At 52.4% G+C, this 26,578-nt stretch overlaps 8 protein-coding genes across 8 annotated transcripts; 4 read left to right on the top strand and 4 right to left on the bottom strand.

Annotated features, from left to right (window-relative positions):
* Window positions 1-738: 738 nt before the first annotated feature.
* On the top strand, window positions 739-2,196 carry N0V89_010301 (uncharacterized protein; the record flags this gene model as incomplete). The annotated part of the gene is made up of 1 exon (XM_056219045.1): window positions 739-2,196. The coding sequence occupies one exon, from the start codon at window positions 739-741 to the stop codon at window positions 2,194-2,196; it is 1,458 nt and encodes a 485-aa protein (XP_056066172.1).
* Window positions 2,197-3,231: 1,035 nt separating this feature from the next.
* On the bottom strand, window positions 3,232-4,807 carry N0V89_010300 (uncharacterized protein; the record flags this gene model as incomplete). Its single annotated transcript, XM_056219044.1, has 2 exons — window positions 3,232-4,671; window positions 4,724-4,807. 2 exons carry the CDS (start codon window positions 4,805-4,807, stop codon window positions 3,232-3,234), a joined length of 1,524 nt encoding a protein of 507 aa, XP_056066171.1.
* Window positions 4,808-6,083: 1,276 nt separating this feature from the next.
* Window positions 6,084-6,803, top strand: N0V89_010299 (uncharacterized protein; the record flags this gene model as incomplete). The annotated part of the gene is made up of 1 exon (XM_056219043.1): window positions 6,084-6,803. The coding sequence occupies one exon, from the start codon at window positions 6,084-6,086 to the stop codon at window positions 6,801-6,803; it is 720 nt and encodes a 239-aa protein (XP_056066170.1).
* A 609-nt stretch (window positions 6,804-7,412) lies between these two features.
* N0V89_010298 (uncharacterized protein) lies at window positions 7,413-7,997 on the bottom strand (the record flags this gene model as incomplete). The annotated part of the gene is made up of 1 exon (XM_056219042.1): window positions 7,413-7,997. One exon carries the CDS (start codon window positions 7,995-7,997, stop codon window positions 7,413-7,415), a length of 585 nt encoding a protein of 194 aa, XP_056066169.1.
* Window positions 7,998-9,464: 1,467 nt separating this feature from the next.
* UBR1 (E3 ubiquitin-protein ligase ubr1) lies at window positions 9,465-15,982 on the top strand (the record flags this gene model as incomplete). The annotated part of the gene is made up of 2 exons (XM_056219041.1): window positions 9,465-14,474; window positions 14,573-15,982. 2 exons carry the CDS (start codon window positions 9,465-9,467, stop codon window positions 15,980-15,982), a joined length of 6,420 nt encoding a protein of 2,139 aa, XP_056066168.1.
* Window positions 15,983-16,292: 310 nt separating this feature from the next.
* N0V89_010296 (uncharacterized protein) lies at window positions 16,293-17,354 on the top strand (the record flags this gene model as incomplete). Its single annotated transcript, XM_056219040.1, has 1 exon — window positions 16,293-17,354. The coding sequence occupies one exon, from the start codon at window positions 16,293-16,295 to the stop codon at window positions 17,352-17,354; it is 1,062 nt and encodes a 353-aa protein (XP_056066167.1).
* Window positions 17,355-20,463: 3,109 nt separating this feature from the next.
* N0V89_010295 (uncharacterized protein) lies at window positions 20,464-22,053 on the bottom strand (the record flags this gene model as incomplete). The annotated part of the gene is made up of 1 exon (XM_056219039.1): window positions 20,464-22,053. One exon carries the CDS (start codon window positions 22,051-22,053, stop codon window positions 20,464-20,466), a length of 1,590 nt encoding a protein of 529 aa, XP_056066166.1.
* A 430-nt stretch (window positions 22,054-22,483) lies between these two features.
* Window positions 22,484-23,626, bottom strand: N0V89_010294 (uncharacterized protein; the record flags this gene model as incomplete). The annotated part of the gene is made up of 2 exons (XM_056219038.1): window positions 22,484-23,580; window positions 23,620-23,626. The coding sequence occupies 2 exons, from the start codon at window positions 23,624-23,626 to the stop codon at window positions 22,484-22,486; spliced, it is 1,104 nt and encodes a 367-aa protein (XP_056066165.1).
* Window positions 23,627-26,578: the final 2,952 nt, after the last annotated feature.

The following is a 26,578-nucleotide window of genomic DNA, read 5'->3' as shown; positions in this document are numbered from 1 at the left end:
AACCGACGATTGAAGATGAGCTCGCGAGGCGAGCTTTTGATGGCGCGCACATATCGAGCTAACGTGGAGTCCGAGAGAACGCCCATAGCTTTCTTTGAATGTGTTGGCCGTCCGTGGATGAACTTGATTGGAGATCCGGAATGATGGAATTGACGTTGCTTATGGTCTCATCCAACGTGGTTGTTTTAGTCCACGTTCTTGGTTATTGGGCCTCCGAACATATAGTGCTGCCTTCCCCGCGTCGAATCAAGACATCCTGGGGCATGCCGCGAATCTGGATTCCTCCTATCATGAAAATGACCCAACCGTGGCAAACGTTCATGCTGGCGTCCTGGCTGTTCGTTATCGCTTATCTGGGGAAAGGGCCGATTCGGATTCTTCCGAGAACTTTGCGCACGCGATAGGAACGATCGGTAGTCGTTAGCGCCTTTCGGCAACCCCCAGCCATGCGGGACGACTCGTGACCTCTTTCTCTCCAGAGGTGGGTCGCTGTTCCGACGGAGTCATGTCGTAAGAACGCGATTATTATCAGCATATGGATCCATCGTGTTATCCCAACCGATGCGCTACATAGTGGCGCCATCAGACTGCGCTCATCTCCGATTCACGTCGCTACTGTCATACCTAGGTAGCACTTCAAAATTGATCTCTCGATTGATGACTACGACAACCCTGAATTTGTTCCCTTAGATATTTGCACATTAGGAGTTACAAGGCACTGGATGCACAAGCAATAAGATGTCGCTACCGTCGCTATCCAAGAAGGATCAAATCAACATTGTCGGTGCCGGAATCTTTGGCCTATCCACTGCCTTACACCTAGCCCGACGCGGCTACAAGTATGTCACCGTCTTCGACAAACAGCCCTACGACACGACACTATACTCCTACTTCAAGGGCTGCGATGGTGCTTCCGCAGATATCAACAAGATCATCCGTTCTGCGTACGGCTCGCAGACTGAATACCAACAACTATCCACGGAAGCAATCGCGTCCTGGAAACAGTGGAACTCCGACTTGGAGAATGGCTTCGATCTACCGGAGGGCATGTCACGCGCGGACAGGGTATTCATCCAGTGCGGTAGCCTGAGTTTGACGGATGGGGATGAGCTACCAGAGTTTGAGAAAGCTACGATCAAGAACATGGAAGACGCGGGGCACAAAGACACTCAGCTGATTACTACGAACCAAGAGCACCAGACGATTGCTCAAGCAAGAGGCATGGGCTCGGCGATGGATCCTTTCTTGCGGGAAAAGAGGGGTAAGTCGAATGTTGGCGTCCTAGATGCTACTGGCGGTGTCGCAATAGCGGATAAAGCATGCAGGGTGGCTTTGCAAAAGGCACGGAATCTTGGCGCCAGATTCGTCTTTGATCCATCCGCTGGTGCATTTGACAGGTTCATGACCACTTCCGGCGGAGACGTTATCGGTATACAGACCAAGGACGGCAAAAGACATCCTGCCAGGCTTACGATCATGGCATGCGGCGGTTGGACGCCTTCACTCCTCCCGGAATTGGACGGCCTGTGCGAAGCCACGGCCGGGTCAGTCATCATATACAAGATACCGCGCGCCTCGTCTTTATGGGAAAGGTTCTCTCCTGAACGATTCCCAACGTGGCTTTGGAAAGTGCGAGATGGAGCTGAAGGTGGTTTATACGGCTTTCCAAGGGACGAGAACGGTTATCTTAAGATCGGATACCGTGGGACAAAGTACACCAACCCAGAACGGCAGGAAGATGGAATCGAGCGAAGTGTACCTATAACAAGATGGACGGAAGATCATCAGTTGAGAAAGATTCCCTCGCAGGCTATGAAGGTTTTACGTCGATTTATCGCAGAGTACATGCCCGAGCTTGAGGATGAGGGTCTTGAGATCGAAACGACGAGAGTTTGTTGGTACACAGATTCATTCGACAACCACTTTGTCATAGATCATGTTCCTGAAAAGCGGGGGTTGTTTGTGGCGACGGGGGGAAGTGGGCATGCGTTCAAGTATCTACCCAATATTGGTAACTGGGTTGTTGATGCAATTGAGGGAATTGGCCAGGAACGCGCAGCCATTCAGGCGTGGCGGTGGCGTGATCTCGGCGACCAAAAAGCCTTCAATGTGCTCATGGAAGGCACCAAAGGCGCTAGGGCATTAGGAAATGTCTCACTCATAGACGAGCATGAAGAAACCCGGGCTAAACTATAGGTAAAAGTTTATAGTACTGGCTGGAGCAATTGGGATTGGGAAAATTGCAAAATGGGAAACACACTTATGCATATGTGTTTGGCTGACGTTCCATGCTATCTAGGTAGCCTTGTCCTTCTTGGTTCGAAGGTCCGAACGTAAACGTAGGAAACACCACGCCTGGAGATCGGGTGGCGGGGCAAGGAAACCAAGCAATTCTACGTAACCTTCCGTAGTGAAGACTATCCCAAACATCTCCTTTCGAGTTTGGCTCACTTGCGCTCAAGACCCGGAAACGTTTTTTGCGCTTTATTGAAATGAACATTTTCCAGAATCAACCACAACGCTTCGACGTTACGCAAGCAATGTGTTCCTGTATGGTGTATAGTAAAGGCACCAAAGTCAAACTAAATGTTAGATACCAAGGTAGATCACGATGATCTCGCCGAACACGCTAGGATATCATGAAACTTGTCATCCGCTATACACAATCCATGGTGCAGTCTCAACTACCTGTATTGAAATAGCTCATTTGGGGCTTGATTGGTCGGTATACCAGACCGATTGGCACCAAGTGCGTCAATCATGTCTCTGTGAAGACTAAAGATAATTGCCGGTCGCCTTTGCTGGAGACGCAGTCAATGATTCGTCATTAAATACATACAAATAAGACTGGAAGGCCAGCATATCAATATGAAGAACAGAGTGAAGCACCGGAGTCGATTGAAGCTGTTTCAAGGCATTCAGCACATAGTTGCTGGTCAACATTACGCATGACTCGCAAAAAGCTTCCATGGCTAATAATCACAGAAGCATTGGACGGTGCTAGCTCATTCTATCATCCAACCCATTCATACAAACGCAGTCCATGGAACGTATTAAGCCCAGCATTAACTACTCAATGCAAACAACATAGGAGAGAAAAGCAACGCCAAACCAGCGGGTATCTCCACAATTGAATGCAAAACAAAGGAAAGACCCAGTTCAGTCGGGCGTTGTCAGCAATTTCGTTCGCCCACTTGCCTTCCAGCACCTCCTTAGTGATAGGAATCTTCATCACTCCGACACTTCATTTCCACTCTTCAGTCCCAGTCTTTGTCCCTTCACACCATTCTCCTGAGGCATCTGCGCCAGCCAGCTCGGCGGCTGCATACCCGTCTGATCATGAATCGTGCTCAGCAGCGGCGGCAAGCTCTGAAAGAGATTCCTAATCGGCGCCGTAGGATCCGCAGCTGCACCGTCGCCCTGAGCACCAGTGTTCCACACGTTGATCTTGGGCTGCAGACCACGGATAGCCTGGGCGTTTGCATTGGCCAACCGCTCGTATGTGTTGTTCTGCAGCATGAGGTACTGCATGAGACCCTGCGGTCCGCCGAGCACGTTCGCCATATCGCCGTATGCCTTGGCCATCGCGGACAGACCTTCTGCCTCGCGTTGCTGCTTGATGAGATGCGCCTGGGCCTCGCGCTCGGCACGGTAGTACTCTGCCTCTGCGGCGCGCTTGGAGACAAAGAAGTTCGCTTCGGCCTCGCGCTCTTTGGCTTGGAAGTTCGACTCTGCGTCCTGGATGCGGCGGAACGCAGCGGCCTCTGCGTCAGCCTGCTCGCTATACTTCTTACCCTCCGCTTGCTTCTGCTCTTTGTACAGCTCTGCATCGGCTTTTTGCTGGGAAGACTCCTTGGCGATGGTAGCTTGTGTGACGGTAGTGGCACGCAGGCGCTCGAGTTCCATCAGCGCCTTCTTCTTCTCGACTTCGGTGTTGAGCTCTGCGTCGCGTCGCTCGGCATCGCGCTTTGCTTGGATGCGCGCGAGATTGAGGTCCTTCCCGATACTGATTTCCTTGTTGGTCAACTTGGCGTCCGCAGCTGCCTTCTCTGCTTTGCGCTCCGTTTCGAGGACGGCAGTTGCAGCGTGAATCTTCGCGACTTCCTGCTTGGTCTTGCCCTGCTTTTCGGCCTCGCCGACTTCACCGCGCATGCGCGCATCGGCGACATCGACCTTCGCTTGGTTGAGTGCACCCTCGTGAGCCTTGCGTGATAGGAAGGCAAAGTATTCTGATCCTGGGGTATCTTGCAATTCCTTCACGTTGGCGTTATAAATACATAATCCGAAGTTATCTAGTTCAGACTGCACTTGCTGAATGACCTTGTCTTTGAAGATCTTGCGTTCGCGGAACAGCTCTTCCATGGTCATGGTGCTCACGATGCTTCTCGTCTCACCCTCGATGATACCCTTCACAATGTCCTGGACATGGTTCCTTCCGGCTGCCACGGCGACTGCGCCTTGTGAGGCAGATACCGTAGGTCTGCCATCAGACTCGCCCGTCAGCAGTACGGCGTACTTCTCCAGGGATTCAACGGAGTCCTCGGGTCCAATAGTGAAGACTGCAGGGAGTGAGAATTTCAACTTCTCAACAGTCATAGCAGTCAGGTTCATGGAGAAGTCGAAAGGCGTGATGCTGATCTTGGAAACCTTCTGGAAGGGAAGGACGAATGCCTGTACGATTGGTTTAGCATTGCGGATGTAAGGGTCAGAAGGTGAAAGGTACCTTTTTCTTGATTGTGACCTTCTCGATACCTGCGCCAGTAATGACGAGGTACGAGTTCGGCTCGGCGACATGATACCAGACCATCTTTGATGGCTTCAACAGGGTAGATGAAGGAAGTGATATCTTCCTAAGGGTACTCTAGATGACACTTGCGGAGCTGAGTCGCAGTAGTTGCAGAGCTCAGGCTGATCTGGTCGTAGTTAGATGGAAGATCGAATTCGAATTGAAGCTGGTGGAATAAATACCAGAAGAAAAAAAGGCTTTCAAGGTATACGTCCACCGGTGATGTCTCAATACCACGGTTGGGAGTATATGCGCAAACTTGCTCACTATGTACTTTGGTTCCTGTTCGTCGATTAAGGCGGTGCTCCCAGACAATCGCTCAGAGCAAACTTGATGACATCCAAAGTTGAGGCATCCGCCTATACTTATACAGCGTCCTCATCTTTGTATGGTCAAAGTCGCGCACCATATCTCGGCATGCGGCAATACGAATCGACCGGTGAACCGTACTGCGCATTCCAGATATGGCGAATAAGGAGGGCCGTGATTGGGCTGTGAATGCACGGTCCAGGTCCTAAACTCCCCACGGGTGGCGGATTCGGCCTAACGCTCCACAGCCACCCGTCGACTGCACTTGGCCTCGCCTATGAAGGGGGCCGAGGCAAGCTGCGCGGTGACTGCAACGAGATAGCTCGCGGGGTTTTCTTGCCCTGTGGTCAGCATGCGGTGGGGTGAGGGTAAGGAGTGTTTCGGGAGATTAGGCATCAACGTTAGGAGATAGCTTAGTTACGAGGTCTCTGAACGCCTACTCCCCAGAGGGTCGCATCTACAATACTGTCGCCACAACTCTTCCTATACATCGGCCCAACGTTCAGAACCAAGCCCGCGCGGCCCGAGTTCAATATATTCGCATTTTCACGTGAACATGGTAACTTACATTTTGAGATGCTAGAATCCTTCAAGGCTTTTACATTGGCTTAAGCTCGCAAGGTGCTTCGTTAGGAGCTACGTTATTAGGCGTGGCGTGCGCGGGGTCAAATACGAGGCTGTGCCCTAGGCTGAAAGGCATTCACGGAGGCGAGGTCTTAGGCATGACACGGATCGGTCACCTTATTTGTGCTAGACATACAAACTTGTGGGCGCAGATTCCGTGGTAGCCCTAGGAGTTCCAGGTGACCGGTATCGTGGCTCTGCGAAAGCCCTTCGCGCAATCGCTCTCTACTCAACACCGGCCCACTTCCCAACCCCAACAACCGAGAACCATCGCCGGCGCTGATTGCGCTCTAACAGTCGCGATATTATCACAACTAACATTATCACGTCTACAAACATCTCATACATCGCTAAACCCGTCCTAATGTCGAACTCCAACGAAAAGGACGATTACGACCCCAACCTACCACCCTCCTACACCGACTCCCTCCGCCCACAGACAACCGCATCGTCGTCAGCACCCCGCGGCCAATCCCTCCTCGACACTCTAACACTTACCCGCGCCACCACCATCCGCTCCGTAATCCACACTTCCATTCTCCCGCTGCTATCCTCGCGCGCTGCCATGGGCCTGCCCTCCACCGTTCTCGCCCTCCTGCCCTCGGACATCCCTCTTCCACCGCCACCAGAAAAGAACGAGTTCTCGTTCGCGGGGTATGCAGGCGCGGAGAACGTTGAAAATCAGGTAAAGGTTATTGCTGAGGATGGTGGGGAGGAGGCAGTGGAGGTGGTGAGGTTGGTGGGCGAGGGGAATACGGGTGCGTTTTGGCGTTCAACAGTTGTGGTGGAAGAGTTGCAGAGAGGTCTGAGAGATGTGCTCAATGATGGGGAAGAGAGGGGTATGCCGGTTGTGAAGGAGTTGGAGGAGGCGAAGAAGAAGGAGAAGAGGGGGTTCTTTGGGCGGAGGAAGGAGGGAAAGGCGGAGGAGCAAGTGGGTGGGTCGGAGGTTATGATGGGAGGTGGGGACAAGGTTTTGGTTCGCGTGAGGGTCGAGGAGATATGCTTGCGAACGACGAATGAGTTCGGGTTATATGACACGATGAATAGACAGTGCGTTGTTGTGAGGGTGGATGTGGCGTGTTGAAGGGTGGAGGAACAGCAAGCTGAGTTGGTTCTGACATCGGTCGCAGGGGTTGAGAATTCCTCGAGGGCGCGATTGGTTTGGAATTTACTCGGTAGTTGCGATGGGAGCGGCTTGAGGCAGTCTAATAGTGACAACCACACAATCACTGCCGCTGGTGGGTCCTGGGATCGATGCTGTGGTGACCAACCTTGCATTCATACAGCAGAAACGCAGATCTCAAACCAAAAACCCCGCCGTTGACAAATGCTGAAAAGTCTCAACTAGTCAGTAGAACTGTATTCAGATGCGTTTGTGCGCCCGATTCAGAAATGTAGCCGAAGACCCTCCATAGACAGTTCACACCTTAATCAGCCCATAGAAAGTTTGTTCAGGCTTAGCGATACCGCGAATGGTCGACCTGTTGAGCGCATTGCGCTGTGAATCATGATGCGAAAACTCGATGCGTAAGGAAGTCGTCTTCACGGACCCTGCGTCATTCCTACATCGGCGGGCATGTTTGGTATACGACCGTACCGTTCGGAGACTGTTCGATTTCGACAATGGTTCCTCTCGTGACGAGATCGGCATAGCGTTCGGCTTGAAACTTCTCTCTATCCTAGAGCTCGAGTTTCAGCCATTTTTCTTCTCACCCTGTGCATCAAAACCCAGATTTTCCAATTGCCGAATAAGCTCATTGATCTTAATCACCTTTTCAAACTGCTCTGGCAGCAGAACATCGCCCTTCTCCTTCTTGTCTTTGAGCTCTTTTGCCTGGCGTAGCTTCTTCATCAGCTTCTTGGCTTCCTTCTCCTTTTCAGCTTCAGGGTCGGCGGGCGGTGTGGGTTCGACAGGTGCCTTGCTCTCGGTGGGCAGCTGTTCTGCGGTATCGTTGGCGTCCGCAGCAGCAGTCGCAGCCTTTCTCCTGGCTTCCCGACGCTTGGCATTCTTGTTCGCGGCAGGGCTCCCTTTGCCGGGCTCGCTCTCGTCCTTTGATTCTTCAGCTCCAGGAACGCCTCCCTTGCCACGGTTACGGAATCCTTCTGCAGTACGATTCTTGTAGATTTCGACGTCTTCGGGCGGGCGGTAGCCTGGGCGAACTCTGATTTCCTTCCGTACGGAGCCGTCGGCGCGTGTGGACGAGGGAATATGACGCTCGCCAGTCTCGGATGTGGTAATTCCAGCCTTTGAGACTTTCGTCGTCTCTACTGTAGGCATCTTTGCGCAACGTGATAACGTCCAGCGAGCCGGCCGAGAGCTGTAGTGGGGTATGTCCCACACGAAAAGCGCGGGTGCAAGGATGCGAACCAGACTTCGTGGACCGAAGTATGCAGCGTTTCAATATTAGATGCGTATTAGGAGAAGCGACTGTGAAGCATCAACAATGCGCGGGGCTCTGGCGTGATGAAAGGTAAAAGATCGGCAGGTGGTGGTTGAGCAAGCCGCTAATAGCCCAGCCAATCAGCGCACCCGTTATAGCTGTTGCCGGCGAGAATCTCGACGAAACCGAGCTTCTACCCTCGACATCACCCACGATCCCCACGATACACCCCCGACAGCCGCTCCCACGCGCTCGCAGCACCTTCACAATGGCCGGCGTAAGCCAATTGACCCCTTGAATCTCCCAGGTTGCGATGCTAACGAGTCCGCGCAGCTCACGTCCTTCGTCTACAAGCAAGCCTCCCTTTTCGCATTACCCGCTCCGCGCCGCCACTGACCTTGGACTGCAGCACCATCTTCCGGAGCAATGTGACTATGCTCACCACCGTATTCGCCTCAGCTTTCGCCATGCAGCTGTACGTACAGGCAGACGTTCCACCACCCTCCGCGGACCGCATACTGACGGGCGATATTAGGGCGTTTGACACCGGCTCCGACCGCATCTGGGACAGCATAAACCGCGGTGTATGTACTTTCCAGTCGCGCAGAAAGGATGATGGAAGCTAATGGCGCTGCAGCGGCAATGGAAGGACATTAAGTACCGATACGTACAGAAGGCCGAGGACGATGGCGATGACGACGAGTAGGGGTGTGTAGTATCTGTATCATGAGGAATATTTGAGCGGTTTCCAGAGTTCTCCAGCAATTTCCGAGGCTAGACACTGTACAAATGTGTATGTTACAGCGCGAAATCAGCAGCCAATGCACCAATAGAATTTCCCATGTCAATTTTACGCATGTGTTTGTCCATTTGCAATCCATCCGTTACCAAGTAGACAACTCTATGTCCTCTTCCACATGCGCGCCCGGGCGAGGTTATGGCGAGGCTGTGTTTATGTGAGAGGACATTGCCTGTTGGACAGCTATAGCCCGTGAGCTTGTAGACTTCCGCGCAAAGAAGTGAGTAAGTCCGGTCTGTAGTGTCCCAGTGTATAACCCGTGGAATTCCACCCTTGCAGCAGTCTCGACTCAAAGCGGCGACCTTTACCTATGTCGCGTGTCTTACAGGGCAGCCGCGGCCCTGGCGTACATGTCTTGGCAGTGACGCACGTCTAGAACGAGTCCTCTAACTCTCCGCATGAATAATTAACGCCACGCCCTGAGGCACTCACTCACATACAAATAAGGTTGCAAAAAGTGGCCGGTCCACGGCACATCCACGCGCATCGCCCTTTGGAGCTACGACCGACTTGAGCTTTGTACCCCCCGCTGTTCCCCCGCCTGCAGCCCACCTCGACGCCCACGATGCTCGTATCCCTGCAGGAGCAGGAGCTCTGCCGACACCTGCGCGAATTGCCGCGACGGCACAACTACCGCTATACAGAGGATGCTACCCGGGAGCTCCAGCAGATTCTCTTCCATTCCCTTGCGGGGCGGGGTGAATATCTCCCGCACCTCTTCCCCCACGGCCCACCTACCGACCCAGAGAAACCATGGAGCTTGCGCGATGCACAAGGCGCCGTAGAGGGTGCCGAATACACCGAGGCAGCACGGGGAAAGCCATGTGGACATATTTTCAAGAGCGGAGAAGCTACATACCGGTGCAAGACGTGCACTGCAGACGACACCTGTGTGCTTTGCGCGCGATGCTTCGACGCCTCAGATCATGAGGGACACCAGGTATATGTCAGCGTGTCCCCGGGAAATTCAGGCTGTTGCGATTGTGGAGACGATGAAGCATGGGTGCGGCCTGTACACTGCAACATCCACACTGCTTCGTCAACGTCCGAGGCCGAAGCCGAATCAGCAGGAAAAGCAAAGGAAGGATCGGCGTTGCCTGAAGAGCTACTTGAGAGCATACGCATGACCATTGCTCGAACACTCGACTATCTTATCGATGTCTTCTCGTGTTCGCCGGAACAGCTACGGTTGCCCAAGACGCAAGAATCTATCCTAGAAGACGAGCGCTCGTCGCGGTTGACGGCGAAGTGGTATGGTCCGGGTGACCAGCCAGAGGAACACCAGGAGTTCTGTCTTGTATTATGGAATGACGAGAAACATACAGTACATGATGTGCGAGACCAGGTCGCGCGGGCATGTAAGCAGAAGCTGGCATTTGGGCTTGCCAAAGCCCACGAGGTCAATGATATCGGCCGCGCTACGGTTGTCACAAGGGGGAGCATCCCAGATCTCCTGAAGATGGCGAAGATCATCGAAGATATCAAGTTGACCGTCACTATCCGGTCAGCACGCGACACATTCCGAGAGCATATGGGCGGTGCTATCGTTAACTGGATTTCCGACATTGCCGGATGCAGCGTTGGTGAGGACAGTCAAGTCTTGCGTCGCACTGTATGTGAGGAGCTACTAAAGCCTTGGCGCGTTGGCAGCGAAGCTACCAACCAAGTCATTGGCAAGAATGGTCTTGACGATCATGAGATGGAGGATAAAGAGGCTGAGATGGAAGGCTTCTATATCCGTTACTTGACCGCACAGCGCCGTGCGCAGATCGCACAATTGAATCGCCAACGCACCGCAACTAATGACGGTACTCAAGCTTCAGATGCTGATGAGGAGGAAGCCGAGAGCGCTGCTGATACTGGTGACGGAGATGAGGGCATGGATATTGATGAGACGGATCGAGATGGAGACGTGAACATGGAGCCTGAAGATCCAGTCTCTTTGTTGGTACGGCTACCTGTCGGCAACACTCTTCCCCAAGGCGGCGACCTAACGCCAGCGGAGTCCGACAGTGAACCTACGATAGGGGCTCCAGCCCTAAGCCATGTTGAGCCATCGTTGCCTGTTCCAGAGACGCCCCGGACGAAGTCGTTACCTTTACGACCTATGCGACCTCCCAGATACTGGCTAGAAAAACCGGAAAGTTACGGCAGAACGCCCGGAACCCCTGCACATGAGGATCTTTGGCAGCGACTACGTCTCGACCATCTTATCCTATACGATCTCCGCATGTGGAAACAGTTACGGATAGGTGTCCGAGATGTCTTCATTAGCACGGTTGTGACGATACCGCAATTCAAGCGTCTTTTGGGGCTACGATTTGCTGGGGTGTACACTGCACTGGCACAACTATACCTCATCGCAGACCGAGAGCCAGACCACTCGATCATCAACCTTTCCCTACAGATGCTCACTACACCTTCGATAACAGCGGAGATCGTGGAGCGAGGGAACTTCCTCACGAATCTCATGGCCATCTTGTATACTTTCCTCACGACTCGCCAGGTGGGCTACCCTTGGAATGTAGATCCCAAGGCGACTCTAGCCTTTGAACAAGGCGCTGTGACCAATCGTCGGATGTATCATTTCTTCCTTGACATGAAGTACCTTCTCGGCTCGGAGCATGTGCAGGGCAGGATCCGCGAGGATGAACGCTATCTGTTACAGTTCCTGGATCTTGTCAAACTGCACCAGGGGATCTGTCCAAACGTTCGTGCTGTTGGGGAGCATCTTGAGTACGAGACGGAAGCTTGGATCAGTGCATCTTTGATCACACGTGAGATCAACAAGCTTTGCCGACAATTCTCGGAAGCCTTTGTGTGGAAGCGCGAGGACGACCCCAGCGACATCCGTCGAGCTATCCGGGCCGCCGCCAAGGTTGCTATTGTCAATTCTCTTGGCGCTGAACGGAACCGCTTTGACCAGGCTGAGCTCAAGAGCGAGACCCGTTTCAAGACTCTGGACTGCCTTGAGTTCGATGCAGAGCCATCGAGCTTGGTGGGTCCTTCTTACCGGATAGTGGACTGCGTCGTGGCACAGGAACCGATGAGTTTCCACCATGCGCTACATTACACAGTATCATGGCTCGTCGATCGCGCCCGAAGTATGCCCAAGGAGCATCTTCTAGGCCTGCTACTCTTCTCTCAAGACGAGTTGCAGGAGGGCAAGAATGCTCTAGAAAGTCCTATACCGGAGTACCAGCCAGAAGAGTATCTGCTGGCCTTGTTTGACTTTCCGTTGCGAGTGTGCGCTTGGCTTGCTCAGATGAGAGCCAGCATCTGGGTTAGGAACGGCATAACTTTGCGGCATCAGATGACGCAGTACCGCAGCGTCTCGCAGCGCGATGTGTCTTATCAGCGCGACATCTTCCTCTTACAAGCAGCGCTTGTCCTATGCAATCCATCGGTCTTTCTGGCAAGCATGGTAGACCGATTCGGTGTACTTGGTTGGATGAGCGGCAAGTACGAGGCTGTTCACCATGGTTTCGAAGACACACAAGCTATAGAGGTCGTCGAAGATTTCGTCCACCTTCTGATCATTCTGCTCAGTGATCGATCGTCGCTCATTCCTTTGAAAGACGAAGTGGAACCCCAAATCGCGTTGATACGCAGGGATATTGCCCATGTTTTATGCTTCAAACCACTGTCGTACTCAGACATGACGACTAGGCTCTCGGAACGGGTACAGAATGCCGAGGAATTCCATGACGTCCTTGCCGATACCACCAAATTCAGACCACCAGAAGGTCTATCTGACTCTGGAACCTTTGAACTGAGAGAGGAGTACATCGAGCTCGTCGATCCTTACATGCATCAATATAGCCGTAATCAACGTGAAGAGGCAGAGAATATATACAAAAACCACATGGCGAAGAAGACAGGGAAACAAGCAGTAGAAATCGTCTTCGAGCCCAAGCTGCGACCTATAACCTCCGGCCTTTTCCAGAATCTCTCTGATTTCACCCGCCAGCCATTGTTTAGTCAGATCATATACTACCTATTAGGATACGGATTGATGTCTTCGACTAGCACTCCTAACATACCTGGCACCCGCGTTGAAAGCTATATCCAGTTTGCCCTCCAGCTTGTGCTTGTTGCTGTCCTGGAAGACAAATCAGCACAGCATGAGTGGTCGCAGGATGCGCCTGAATCCTTCGTCACCTCAGTCTTGACCAAGCGTGCCAATTTTGGATTGCCTGATCATCCGACAATCTTCTCCATCTTAAAGAGCCTGTCGGAGAAAGAAGACTTCAAGACCTGCGAGCCTAAGATCAAACTCATCATGCACCGCTTGAAGCAACGGCAGCCAAATACGTTCATCATCGCGTCCGCTGCCCTGAACATGGCTGCTGAGCGTATGGACACCGCCTCCCCTGCCACAATCACTCTTCAAGAAAAAGAGTTAAAGAAAAAGCAGGCCCTCGAGAGACAAGCGCGTGTCATGGCGTCTTTCAAGGAGCAACAGGGCCAATTCATGGCAAATCAGGACTTTGACTGGGGAGAGGAATTCAGCGACATGGAGGAAGAGACTGATGTACCGGCTGCGGAGCAAGAGAAGGTCGAGAAATATCCTAGTGGAACATGCATTCTGTGCCAGGAGGAAACGAATGAGCAGCGCCTATATGGATCCTTCGGCTACGTTTCGCGCAGTCACATATTGCGGCAGACAAAGACATCCGATGTGGACTGGGTCGATGAAGCTGTAGACAATCCGGTTAGCCTTGATCGCTCGGCGGATGCTGTACGCCCCTTTGGCGTTTCCGGAAAGAATCGGCGTACTGTCGAGAAGATTACGTCCAAGGGCGACAAGGTTGCCACAGAACGGCAAGACCTAGGCAAAGGTTTCCCGTGCGAGTACACACGACCTGGTCCCGTGTCTACGGGTTGTGGTCATATCATGCATTATGCATGCTTCGAGGTATACTTGCAAGCAACGCAACGAAGGCATGTCAGCCAGATCGCGAGGAACCACCCGGAGCGACCTGAGCACAAAGAATTCATGTGTCCACTATGCAAGGCGATGGGCAACGTCTTTCTGCCAATCATCTGGAAGGGAAAGAAGATAGCTTACCCTGGTGTCCTGGAGACCGTTTTCTCCTTTGACGAGTGGATCAGTTCGCAGCTTCTAAAGGCCATTGCTGAGGCAGACAGGGATTCTCCTGACGTAGAGGGTGATGGTAGCAGTCTGTCCCACGCCCAGAAGTCGTTCTACGAGTACGGGAGGGAAAGTTTTATACAACCGATCGCAAATCGCCTTCTTGACGTTAGCAGCCCGACTTTCAGCTCATTACCAGTGCCTCAGTCTTCTACGCAACCACGGTTTCAAGTACCAGCGTTCTTGCAAAACGACGACCCTCGAGAACCTGTTGTAATTCCCCCGGAGCCCATCGGTGCTGCTGCTGCTGGGGCCGTCTTAGGAGCTTCGAACGCCTCATTTCCAATGCTCGAGCTTGTCAAGGTCTACTTGCGCCTCAAGGAATCACTAAGCGTCAATGGGGCTTATTCAGCTTTTACGTACCCGAAAAACCCCACAGTGGCCATAGAAGAACTTTCTCACACTGACGCTTTGGCAGAGGTAGGTCATTTTACCTTATCCTTCCATGATATATACATGTGTTGTTTCCAATCACATTTGCCTTACTAGCTGGTGTCATATGTTAACGAGCTGTACAGGTCCTCGGCTACTCTATCTCCTCGGTTGAGATTGCCCAGCGCGGGGTGCAGTCAGATTCCATGCGAGGAACCCTGCTCGACAAGATATCCCCTCAGTCACTGACGCACCTTCGAATTTATTCTGAAACGGCGTCTTCATATATTTCAGTCGGAGGTCTACGTTACTCTCACGCCAATCACACCTTGAAAGAGGTAGCACGTAAGCGATTCGAGCATCTCCACCAGCTTTTCATTGGTCATCCGAACATTTTCGAGTCCGATAGCTTGCCCTACGATCTTAAAGACATACCGTCGCTGTTGAGCCAGGACCCATTTACCTTCTTGTGCGAGGTCTCGATTTTTGCAGTACCGGAAATCAACCAAGACATCCACCACGTTCTGCGCCTGTGTTACCTAGCTGAGCTAGTGCGCGTTGCCATTGCCTTCGCTGTTGATCGTCCCGATTTGCTTGATGAATATGGAACCGATCGCTTTATTAACGCCGAAAAGGTCAACCACGGCACGTTCACCCCAGATCAGCTCGACGGTCTTCTCAAGTTCGTCTGTATCGTTCTGAACATTTCCCGTCTCGGCAACTCGCCGGTTCCTCCAGACTTCAACAACGTACCAATTCCAGACAAATTTCGGGATCCGAAATTTCTCTATAGTATCTTCACATTGGCATCGACGTATGCGCTACCATTTGTACGCAAAGCCGCTATTCTTATGCATGTGCGTTATGGCGTCGAACTTCCTCCAATTGCTTTCGACCGCGTCGACGATCCCGAGCTAGACCGTCTATCGTCGCTCTTGAAGCTCCCGTCTCTACACGAGATGTTCGCCTCCTTGTCGAGCAATACCCCCGCCGGCCACACGACACGATCTGTCGTTGGAGGCTGGCTCCGCCACTTTCTTTGGGCTCGCGAGGGGCACTACAGCCCCGCGCCCATCACCCTCTCTCATCCCTCCATCTTCGAGCTCGTCGGTCTCCCCAAGAACTACGACACTCTTACTGACGAAGCCATCCGTCGCCGCTGCCCCGCCACCGGCCGAGAACTCACCGACCCCGCCCTTTGCCTCTTCTGCGGCGAAATCATGTGCTCCCAGGGCGTGTGTTGCATGACGTCCGACTCGCGCGGTGGGTGTAATCAGCACCAGGCCAAGTGCGGCGGAAATATCGGGCTATTCATTCATATACGCAAGTGCATGGTGCTTTTCTTGAACGAGGAGCACGGCACGTGGTACACAGCGCCATATCTGGATAAGCATGGAGAGACGGATCCGACACTGCGCAGGCACCATCAGCTTTTCTTGAATCAGAAGAGGTATGATGTGCTGCTGAGGAAGGTATGGCTTGAGGGGGGCGTGCAGAGCTTTATCGCGAGGAGGTTGGAGGGGGATATCAATAACGGGGGATGGGAGACGCTTTGATGACAAAGTTTCGTAAGCGAGAGGAGATTCAACATGTGTGGCTTGGCTGTTGTACACTTACTTGAAGATGACCGCGTTCTTGATTTGGAGTTCGCGGACGTGCTGCGGGAGGGCGTTTAGGCGCCTCGTAGGGTGTACAGTGCATGATTAGATATTATGTTCAGCGATGTCATGGACAACCGTGCGTATCTCACCGTTACGTGCATGTCGTGTGTTGTATATTGTTTCTCTCTCGAACAGTGACCGAGAATTGATTTGGTAGTTGCTGCGGTCGGCCGTTAGCGCTAGGATTGTATGGGATTAGTGCATCATGGCGTCTATGACGTACCTAGCACTACGCGTCTACGCGATTAACAACGCGAACCATGGATTTCATCCGTCAATCAAAATGAGTACTCTTGAGCAGCGTAGACAAGAGAACATTAAGCGTAATGCAATCTTGCTCCGAGAGCTAGAACTCGAGCACATAAAGGAGGAACTCCAACCAAAACTACCTCCAGCAAAGAAGCGGCGCAAGCTTGATATCACACAACCAACACGGTCATCAGCACGCCTTGCCACCGCTCCTTCCCGTCCAGACTACAATGAGGATGACACCAATGTAAAGTCTGAAAGCGCATCGCGTGGCAGAAACTCCTCGAAGAAACCACTGGCAAAGACATCACGAGAGATCCTATCCGTCAATTCCTCAGCCCCAGAATCAAGAGCTAAACATCCGGATCTGGACAGTATCAAAGCCGGCTGGACGAGTTGGGACCCTGTTGCGTCTCCTCCGAAACGAGATTCTTTCGGAACATATCACTTTGATTCCCACCCGGACTTCACCCCTAACAAATCGCCCGCGGACATTATCCGCGAGGGCTGTTTCGGTGGCTCGTACTGGAGACCACTATACTCGAAACGCCTTGGAACGACCGTCGAAGATGATTGGCGCGAGCTCCCTGCTGATTGGACGGCGGGGCTAGACGTCAACCAGTACATGGTCAATCCAGAGTACAATCGCGAAATCAACAAGCATGGCGTTGCTTGCGGGCAGAGCATCGAGCAATGGGAAGAAAACGGGTGGATAGCACACGAGTACGACGTGCGTGGTTGGTTCCAGTGGTACTACAGATTTTGGATGGGCCGGAGGTGCGAGGATGATGAGCGTCAGATCTCGAGATGGAAGAAGTGCGTGGGGGAGACGGGACGGTGGAGGAGGACTTTGCTGAAGCAGTATGTTCAACGGGGAATAAGGAGTGTGTTTGATGATGGAGATGACGCTGATGGGGTGGCGGGAGAGGTTAGTCCGGTCGTGAGCCAGACTTGTTTGCATTGGGCGTATGAAGTGAGGCAGGAGGCACTTGATCGGTATTGGGTTGAACGGAGATAAACGCGCTTATGATGGCGAAGGGGCACGTTGTTAGAATGGAGAGCGCCTAGCGGTACCAGGCGTAAGCCGTGTACTGCATAGCTTAGCCTGGGGTAACACAGAGTACTTTGATTGAGGCGCTGTACAAGTCGTAATTACATTACTACATTGAGACCGCCTGACGGCACCGAGCGTATACGACACAGTGCATAGCTGATCCTGGAGTAACCCAAGGTACTTTGAACAAGTCGCTGTAAGAATAGACTTTTGGGGGGAGGCTCTTGCCTTATCGTTGTAGGCTCTTTCTGGTTGTGCGTTCGCGCTTCCCGCCAAGATCGCCTCCTGCTTCCCAAACCATCGATTGGGGAGGAAGAAATCCGTGCTTTCCCAAGATGCAATAAACAAGCCGTAGATATAGGCTGCTGCGGTTCCGTGTTGTTTTGCTCTTCACCTATCTTATTTTGTATCATTACACGAACATGGATTACTCTCGTTTTATTGAAGAACATTTTAACAACATTATCTGGAGGGGAATCGAGGAGGCCGTGTGCGGCATCTTCTGGTGTTTGGTGATGGTGATGTTGTGCCTCGTGGCTGGTCAACCTTGGTGGACCGGTTCCGCACTGTTTGGCGGCTTTGGCTACAGCGACATTGTCAAGTTCTTCCTTGGCTATCTGTTGTCGCTTGTGGTCAAGCATGTGAGTCTCAGATCGCTGATATTCCTTCGCATCGCCCATTTGGACCTTCAACCCACGGTGGTGAGGATATTCACTGATTCACATCATTTCTAGGTCCGCGAACGGTACGAAAACCGGCCCACCTCGGAAGACCAGCCCCTCCCGGAGGATCAGAGCAGCCCTTATGAACTCCAGGCTGTAGTGACGGATGCCGATATGACGCGATGATCCTCCGGGCAAGGGCAACATCACCACACCAACACCACAAAATCCCGCACACGGTCCTTCTCCAAAAAAAAAAAAAAAAAAAAAACCTCAACCCATCCCTCACCTTGACGTGGTGTTGAGGCTTTCCACTAAGAGGGATTATTCGTACGTTCGCTCTCGGTTCATGTCAAGCGCATCTTGCTGAAAACTGCACAGTTACCATCTCATCTTATCTTGACACGGAGTTATGGCACAGTCATACATCGGCTCAAAACCCCTCTCAAAGCTCAAGTCCTTCTGCAAGCTGGGTCCCGATTAGCTGCTTTTCGTCAATGTCACCAGCCATCTCGATCGCCTCTCGTTCTTCTTCGCTGCGTCGCAATCCATTCGGGTCCGCATTTTTGAACGCTCTCCTATGCATCTATGCTCTGTTCATACGATCGACGCAATTCCCCTCCTGTCTAGTCGACCTGGTGATCCGGCGTATCTAGTCCCTCGTATACCTTTCTACAAGCGACATCTTTGTTATCGCTTGGAAAGGCAGAGAACATATACCATACAATCCAGTCGGCATTCCAGTTTGCACCCGAGCAGTCCGTTCCTGTGGACGCAACCGGCACCGTCGCTAGAAGCTTCGATTCGGACTCGGTTGTTCCGCCCGGACAGGTTTCTGCAGCAAGTTCAATACCCGAGCGCTCTAGCACAGCAACGTTTCGTCCAGAAGCCCTACTACAGCCAGGAGTCCTTACAGTCAATTGTTGGGCATCGACAATGCAACTCATGTGGAGAGCCTTTATGAAGTTCATCTAATTCTTTCGAGTTCTCGGTCCTCGGTCCTCGGTATTTCGTCCCATGGTACCTTAAAAATTGTAATGGACGCACTTGGTAGTCCGGCCAGAGAGCAGCTCAACAAAACCACAAGCGCAGCTGCGCACACGTATAAAGACGTGCGTCGAGTCTTGACACCAGGCAAATTTCCATCCCAATCGCCAAAGTTTTACGAGACCACTCAAGACCTTGAACCGCAACTACTCCAGACAACGAACCACACCTGTTCCAGACAACGCACACTCAGTGGAAACGTTTCGCCCCTCAGCCTGTTATCCTGTCCATCTTCTCAAGATGTTGACAACTTCTCCAAAGTTCAAAGCCGTCTTGGACTGTTTTTGCATTCCACCCGAAAAGCGAGAGCGCAGACGACGCAATGTTAGTCGGGGCACCCAGACAGATATTCCCATGCGCGACATTGAGAAAGCTGAGGATCTCATCGACCTGGAGCCTTCGCAAAGCCCAAGAAAGCTGATCGATATCGAAACATCTCAGTACGAATCACCGAAGCCACTCAGCATGCAATACTCGTCGCCAGCCGCCTCAGGAACCACACGTTACCAGGAACGGAATCGCAAATTCGCGCAGCAGGCCGCCAGGCATAGGGAAGAACACAACAAGAAGTGGAGTGGCTGTGAGAGAGATACTTTTGAGTGCGTATGTGGCGTGGTGGAGATTTTGGTTTGTTTTCCGCTTTGCTTGAAGGTTTTTGGGGAGGAGAATGTGAATCCGGAAACTTGGTAGGGCGGCCTTTTGTGCGTTGGGGGATGGGAGTCACTTGTGGTGGGATTACTTCAGTACAGGATGGTCTTGTGGGTCTGAATTTCAATGGATCGGATTGCTGTGACTTCACTGGATACAAATCTTGTGTGCTCGTGCGTGAGTGGCATGGATGCCAGGAGGAAGATGCTCATGATTGGAAGCTTGTCAAATCTTAGACTAGGAGTCGATTATTGATTCGAAGAGAATGACGTTCTTGTCTCCTGGCGTGTGGAGTGACTGCGGGGCCCCGTGGACTATGGATCTCCAGAAGTGGGGCGACCCAAATGCTCACCAATACGTCCTCGACTTCTACACTATCCTTAAAAGGCCCGCTTTCAATGCCTCCATACCTGTAAACGAGCGCACTACCACTGCCCTGGTTGCCTTGGTTACTAACACCTAATCATGCGGATTACCCGTGGCGCGGAGTTTACCCCCTGGGCCGAGTAAGGTAGACCGCTAGCCTGCCTCCCCAGTCTGAGCCACGCAGAAAAAGTGCACGCAGTGAATGCAAGAGCGGTGGCGCGACGCAGGAGCCACGGGAATGGAAAGGCTGACGTCACTTTTGAAGTATAGCACTGTGTTGAGACAACATCTATTCATTAGGTAGTGTATTGGTATCATATCTTACAACAGTATTCTCTAGACTTAACATACTATACAGTGTCATTCATACGCTGCTTCTGCGCTTCTTTCTCATCGGCAGAGCTTTGTTCTTCCACGGACGGCACGGTAGCTTCGACGGGTGCTTCGACAGGCGCATCGACAGGCGCATCGACCGTGTCTCGCAGGAAGCTTTCCACATCCGGACTCATCTCCTCCATAGCCTCAGGCCGCGAGCGCTCCTCCACGAAAGGAACTTCCCCGTCCACAAGCGGGATGTCGTCATGCACACCGGCTCCAAACCTCTTCCCACCCACTCTAACCTTCTCCGTCTTAATCAAGACATCATCCCTCGGCCCCAGCGCCGAAAAGTCCTTCCTTCCCGTCTTCCTAATCAAATGTCCCCTCTCCTTTTTCTCCTCGGCAAAGTCGCCCAGACGCCTCCTGATAGCAGACCGCCATGCACGCAGTTTGTCCGCTCCTTCCCCGTAGAACTCTAACCGCATCATGGCCTGCATGCCTCGCCCGTAGTGACCCTTATCCGCAGCATGATGCGTATCGAGCATCTCATCCACGAGGTTCGCCACCCCGTAGTCGTACTCGATGCCACCGTTGTCCATGTCTTGCAGAAGCGAGCAGACCTGGGCGTAAGAATGGTTTTGGCGGAAGGCAGTGCGAATGAGGACCTTGTATAGGGCAGTGTTAGCGCCAAGGGCGTAGGAAGAGCGGCCTAGGCTCTTGATGGTGGGTAGGATATTGAACATGAGGGGGGACGCTGGAAAATTGGAGCGCAAGGTGTGGGCCGCAGTGAGGAGGTGGTAGCCGTAGTTTGGGTAGACGATTGTCGGGTCTGAGGCGGAGATCTCGCTGGATTTGAGGCCAGCGGCCGCCCGCTGGACGTTGGACTTGAGACTCTTTGGGTTAATGCGAGCGAGGAAGCCGTTCTCCAGGTCCATGCCCCGGATCACGGAGAAAACCTCCTTCTCCAAGACAGCCCAGAGCGCTTGGTCGGTCGGCGCGGCCTCGAGCAATGCCTTCACCCTATCCTTCTCCGAGTTGCGTAGATCCCTTATGCGCACTTGCTTCTGTGCGGCCGCCTCCTTCTTTTTCCTCTTTTCGTGTTCTTCTTCAGGCGCAAGGATTTCCCTGGCAAGGGTCTCCATATCGGTGCGCGACTTCTTGCTACGTGCTCGAACCGGTGAAAATTGTGTATCCGTCCTAGGAGTCTTGCCCGACAGCACGGCATCGAAGATGGAGTCTATCGACTCTGGAGACCTGTCTTTGCTATTGTCGTCGTCATCCTCGTAGTACTCGTCGGCGATCTGGTCCAATTCGTGTTCGTCAAATTCTTTCTGTTCAGCATTGTTGAACTTCTTATAAAGCTTCTCGAACGCGGCACGCTCCGAGCCTGTGATCGTTGTCTTGCGGTTCACCTTGGCATCGTTAATGACAGGCGGAAGCTCCTCGCCTTCGAAGGGTACATCATGCTCGGATCGGCTCCGACGCGATGAATCGGAAGCGTTGCGGCGCGAGATGGGATTGCGTTGCTGGATGGTTGCTGTCTGGTACAGGAAGGGCGCGAGCGACTTGGAGGGTGTACGGGAGCGCGTCAATGCCCGGAAGCTGCACAAACATACAGACATTGGCAAGCGCACCGCACAAGAGCACCAATGGACACAGTGCGGTGCGTCAACGCAGAAAGGACAAGGAGGCAAGCTTTCGGGAGACGAGGACGACGTGAAGAAAAAGTTCCAGGGATGCGGCGAGGCGTGCGTTAGCTCGGTCCAAGCGCAAACTTCCTAGAACGGCAATTGGAAGTCGCATCGATTCCGGGAGTGGCAAAAAAACTGTCGGCGCTTGGCGCGTCTAGCAGTACCAATGAAACGCTGCTGATTAACGCGCTTGAACTCTTCATTCGGAAATCATGGACTTCTATTGCGGCTCTTTTCCGGGACCTTAATTGATCAAGTATACTCACAGCTCCTTCCGCCTAGACCTACTCCCCCTCTCCATAGACTAAACCATCGCTTGTGCTATATCCGTGTTTTTCTCCCTTGGAAGACGTGAGCCAACTCACTCCCCTTCTACCACACGCCTGTTCCGTATGACCACGGATCGTCTAGCGCTCGATACGCCCTCTCCTTGAACGATATTTGCTTCCAGCCCCTGCGCTATCATTCCTAGTTCCTTACTCGTTGCCGCACCCATTATTTCCGTCTCAGGCTTCCACTGAGTATTCAATAGAATTGCCAGTGCATTATCTTTCCACACCCCGATAGCTTGAGATCGACTTGTTCTGATGGTTTCGAAGAGTAGCCCCGCTACAACCAATGTCAATGCTACCGGGAAAGCTAGCCATCCCCATCGAACATGTAAGAGCACGGTCTGCACGTATACAGTGCCGGCCACGCGATGCGATGGGGCAACGTAGTCGGTAGATATTCCCGTGTTGTTGTCTGGATGTTTCTGTCGCTCTAGAATGGTATCGTTTGCGCGCAGTGCAACCGTGACGTAATGCGCAATTGTTTGCATCGTTTTCGTTATGTTTGGAGACATGTAGAGGGATACTGCTGCTTCTGCATTGTGAAACCCATCGGCGATTAGACCAATTTCCCATGACGTGACATTGGCCATGGGTAAGCTCTTACGAAGTGCTTTTATGATGCTTAAGTACCGCTGCCGAGGGATTGTAATGTATACCGGCTTGTCATCGTTGCTGTGCTCACACTGAGTGGGGTTCGATAGAAGCTGACAGGAAGGCAGGTACGTATATATTATATTGCCCGTTTCAAATTCGGCAATTCCATCCAGCCCGAGGTGCTGTAGGTCCACGTTCCCGACAGGATCGATCTTAGTTGTAGACCCAAGTACGCTTTCCTGGTAGACACCATTGTGCACTTGAGCACTGATGGTCTGCATTTCGAGATAGAACATACAGTGTCCAGCTTCTATCGTGCTCTCCGACGTGACAATAGATTCATGCCTTTCCTCAGAGGGAACCAGTAGGAGATTCCGCGCCAAGTTCCATCGAAAAAATGTGATGCCGGCTTGGAGCGATGTCCACGTGTCTTGCGGGTCCTCAGGAAATCCATAATCGAACTTTGAGGTGTTTTGAGGAGCGGGGAGATACTTAGGCAACACTGACTTATCCCAAGCCTCACTATCGTATACTAATTGTTCAGAGGGTGAATAGTTGTTCTCATATAGACTTGTCATGTTGCATGGCCGAAACGGCCGTTCTGGCAAGGATGTGGTATCCATTTCCGAGCAGTTGAGAGAATAGTCTGCCGAGTCTTCGAAACATTGTACAGACATACCAAGAGTCGGGAATGGATCCCAGGTGCAGTTTCCTGTGGGGCACGAGTATGGTGGGTCGGGAAGGTTGGCCATGCTGGAAGAATACATGCCGCTGTACATTGCAGCAACTAGGTTGAAGGGTACATCGTCACCTAACAGGGTTATTATAGCCACCAGTTCGAAACGGAATACATAGGCTCTAAGTACCAGTATTGATATAGACACGACCAGTAAAGTTTATGGTTCCTGTGTAGGTGAAAGCTGCTGATGCAAAGGCCGTTAGGTTGTCGGCATGTTCCAAAGCCTGTGGAATGCTGGCACTGTAAAACACGACACTTTGTTGGAAAATTGGAGCTATGACAACTCCGACGATGACAATGATAGCAGCAAGGGAGACCCTGAGACTACATTCACAGACGTTAGTAATGTTCATCTACTCGACAATATAGTCGCATAGAGCAACGACTGGAGCGGCCGCTATGGGAGGGATGCATGGTAACTTACCTGTATCTGAATTGAAAGAGTAGCCGCAAGCTCCCAAGCGGCCCCCTGCTCGCCATGTTGAGGTCCACGACATCTTGCAACGGTTTGTAACCTGATCTAAGCCACACCCAAGTTAACTGGCAGATACAGTCCGTCACAGGTACCATTAAGCAAATTCTGAATAAAGTCGCAGCGAGCGCAATGATTGTGTTAAGCGTGATACCTCCAATGACTGGACCAGGTTTGCCATCATACAGGGCCAAGATGATGACTACCCCTATGAGTATAATAAGTGCGCATAGAAGTGAGAGCACCTCCCACAGCCACATGCTGGGATGTAGAAAGAACGGCTCCGTGGCCGGTTTTTTCACCGAGCTGTTATGGTATTTAGTATCGTTCGCACCCAGGAGACTGTTTGTAGATTCATCTTGGGCCACTCCTGGGCCAATAGAGAGATCCTCCAATGGTATAGGCTGTCGAGTCGTTGAGTACCAAGAGGACTTGGCGCTGCATTGGTATTCGATCTCATCCTCCCTAGGAGGGTTCTGCACGGCGGGGATGGCTGTGGCAAGGTGGGTCATGTTCGTGTATAGCGACATCTTTGACTTGGTATCCATTTCATTCTGAAGATAGGTTTGCGCTATAAGCTCCTAAGGCTACGTATGAACCTTGGCTTGCTCTAAGGTTTCAGCTTCGCGTGTGCTCGTAGTCGGACGAATGATTAGGCAGTACCACCGTCCACGATGCATGCAGCGAAACAAACTGACTGGCTTTCTGAAGTCGATCTACAAGAAGGCGATGCGGTGGACTCTTCGTACACAGGCTCATATGCGACTTCTCGGAGGCATCTGTCAAGATAGCGACCCTCTTGTTCCAGAAGAGAGCAACACAACGTTCGTAACTCTTGTCGCGTTGTCAAGTTTCACCATGGCGACCGACTTTAAAGGCTCGGGAACACTACAAGCTCAGACGTTACTGCATCGGGTCCTGGTCTGGCATGGATAGTACACGTGATAGTCGGCCGGCGGAGGCAGTAGGCACAACTCCACAGGCCCAGTTGAGGGAGCGACATAGATCATCTCAATCGCGCGAGGAAAATGCGTGACGATGCGCTGAGCTAGAATAACGGGCTATGACACATGACAGGGGCCGGGCATCAGTCTGTTGTGCCCCGTTCCTTCGCACGACAAGTACCGCGAATTGACGCAAACGAACGGAAGGACGCAGGACGCAGGCAGATGTCCTGAAGGACGGTGGACTTCTGCGATGCGTACGAGCGAGGCGCACCCAAGGGTGTTTGAGCGTACCTGTGCCGCTTTGCAGCTTGAGCTGCAAGGCAGATGCTGGTTGTCCGCTGTATAAGCTCAAGCGATGTAGGATATCGCCCCATTTGGATCTAGCTGCGTCGACGTTTAACGGAGGCAACGTAACCTGGCTAAGTTAAAAAATGACAACCTGATTGCGAGGCTGTGGACCAAGTAAGCGCTGAAACGTACACTGCACCCTTTTGGTAAAAGCTTCCCCGCCTCTGTGACACTGATTTGGGGGCGGCTTTCCGTCTTGCAGGATTAGCAAAACCCCGTTGTCTTCTTTTGTCTTGACTTGGCGATTCTGACAGCTACTGCACATGTGTCCCACCCCGCAAAGCTACACAAATAGAATGTCGGATATGTGCCGTTCGAATGCGAGGCTGACGATCGGTTTCGTTTAAGCTTATTATTGGGCGGTGTTGCTTCCCGCGCAATACCGAATTTCACATGGTGGCGGATTGCGGATCGTCTCGATGGCCTCGGAGAAAAGAATTCACAGGGGGGCTTGGCGATGCAGCGCCAACCGAACAGGAAGGTCGACTGTTGTGGATCTGGTGGTGCAGACTGCAGACAACGACCACAACGAATGAAGGTCGACCTGGACCTCACAGAGCAGGGTCTCTTTGCATGCAGAAAGAGTAGAGTACCGAAAGGCAAGATTGTTGATAGGCAAGTCCGGTGTTTGCCTTGTTACTTCGCCTCGCCCGGGCCATTTCCCCTAGGAAGGAGCAGCAGTACACGGCGAATCTGCATATCAGGAATTGAACACGCTGCATGCCGCCCTCTCGTACGGATCTGCGAACGCAAATCCGTGCAAAGCGTGCATCGACGCACCCGCTTATCACAAGGCACAATAGCAAGTCCGTGAAAAGCTGTATCCCGCAAGCGCGAGCGGCGTACCAATACGCTGGAGCAAAAGCAGCACATGTCGCGCCGTTGCTATGTATGCCTGCGCGATACGGCAAAGTGCCTGGATTAATATAGCAAGTGATACCTGCCGTTTTGGGGGCCTAGTCGTCACGCTCCCAAGAGCTTGTGCAGCACAGCTCAACCAGGAACTCATTGGGAGTGAAAGAAG

Source organism: Didymosphaeria variabile (assembly GCF_027946475.1).
Source record: "Didymosphaeria variabile strain IMI 356815 chromosome Unknown scaffold_8, whole genome shotgun sequence".
Taxonomy (NCBI): Eukaryota; Fungi; Ascomycota; class Dothideomycetes; order Pleosporales; family Didymosphaeriaceae; genus Didymosphaeria; species Didymosphaeria variabile.
Note: the sequence above shows the minus strand (reverse complement) of the source record. Positions and strands in the feature narration are given on the sequence as shown.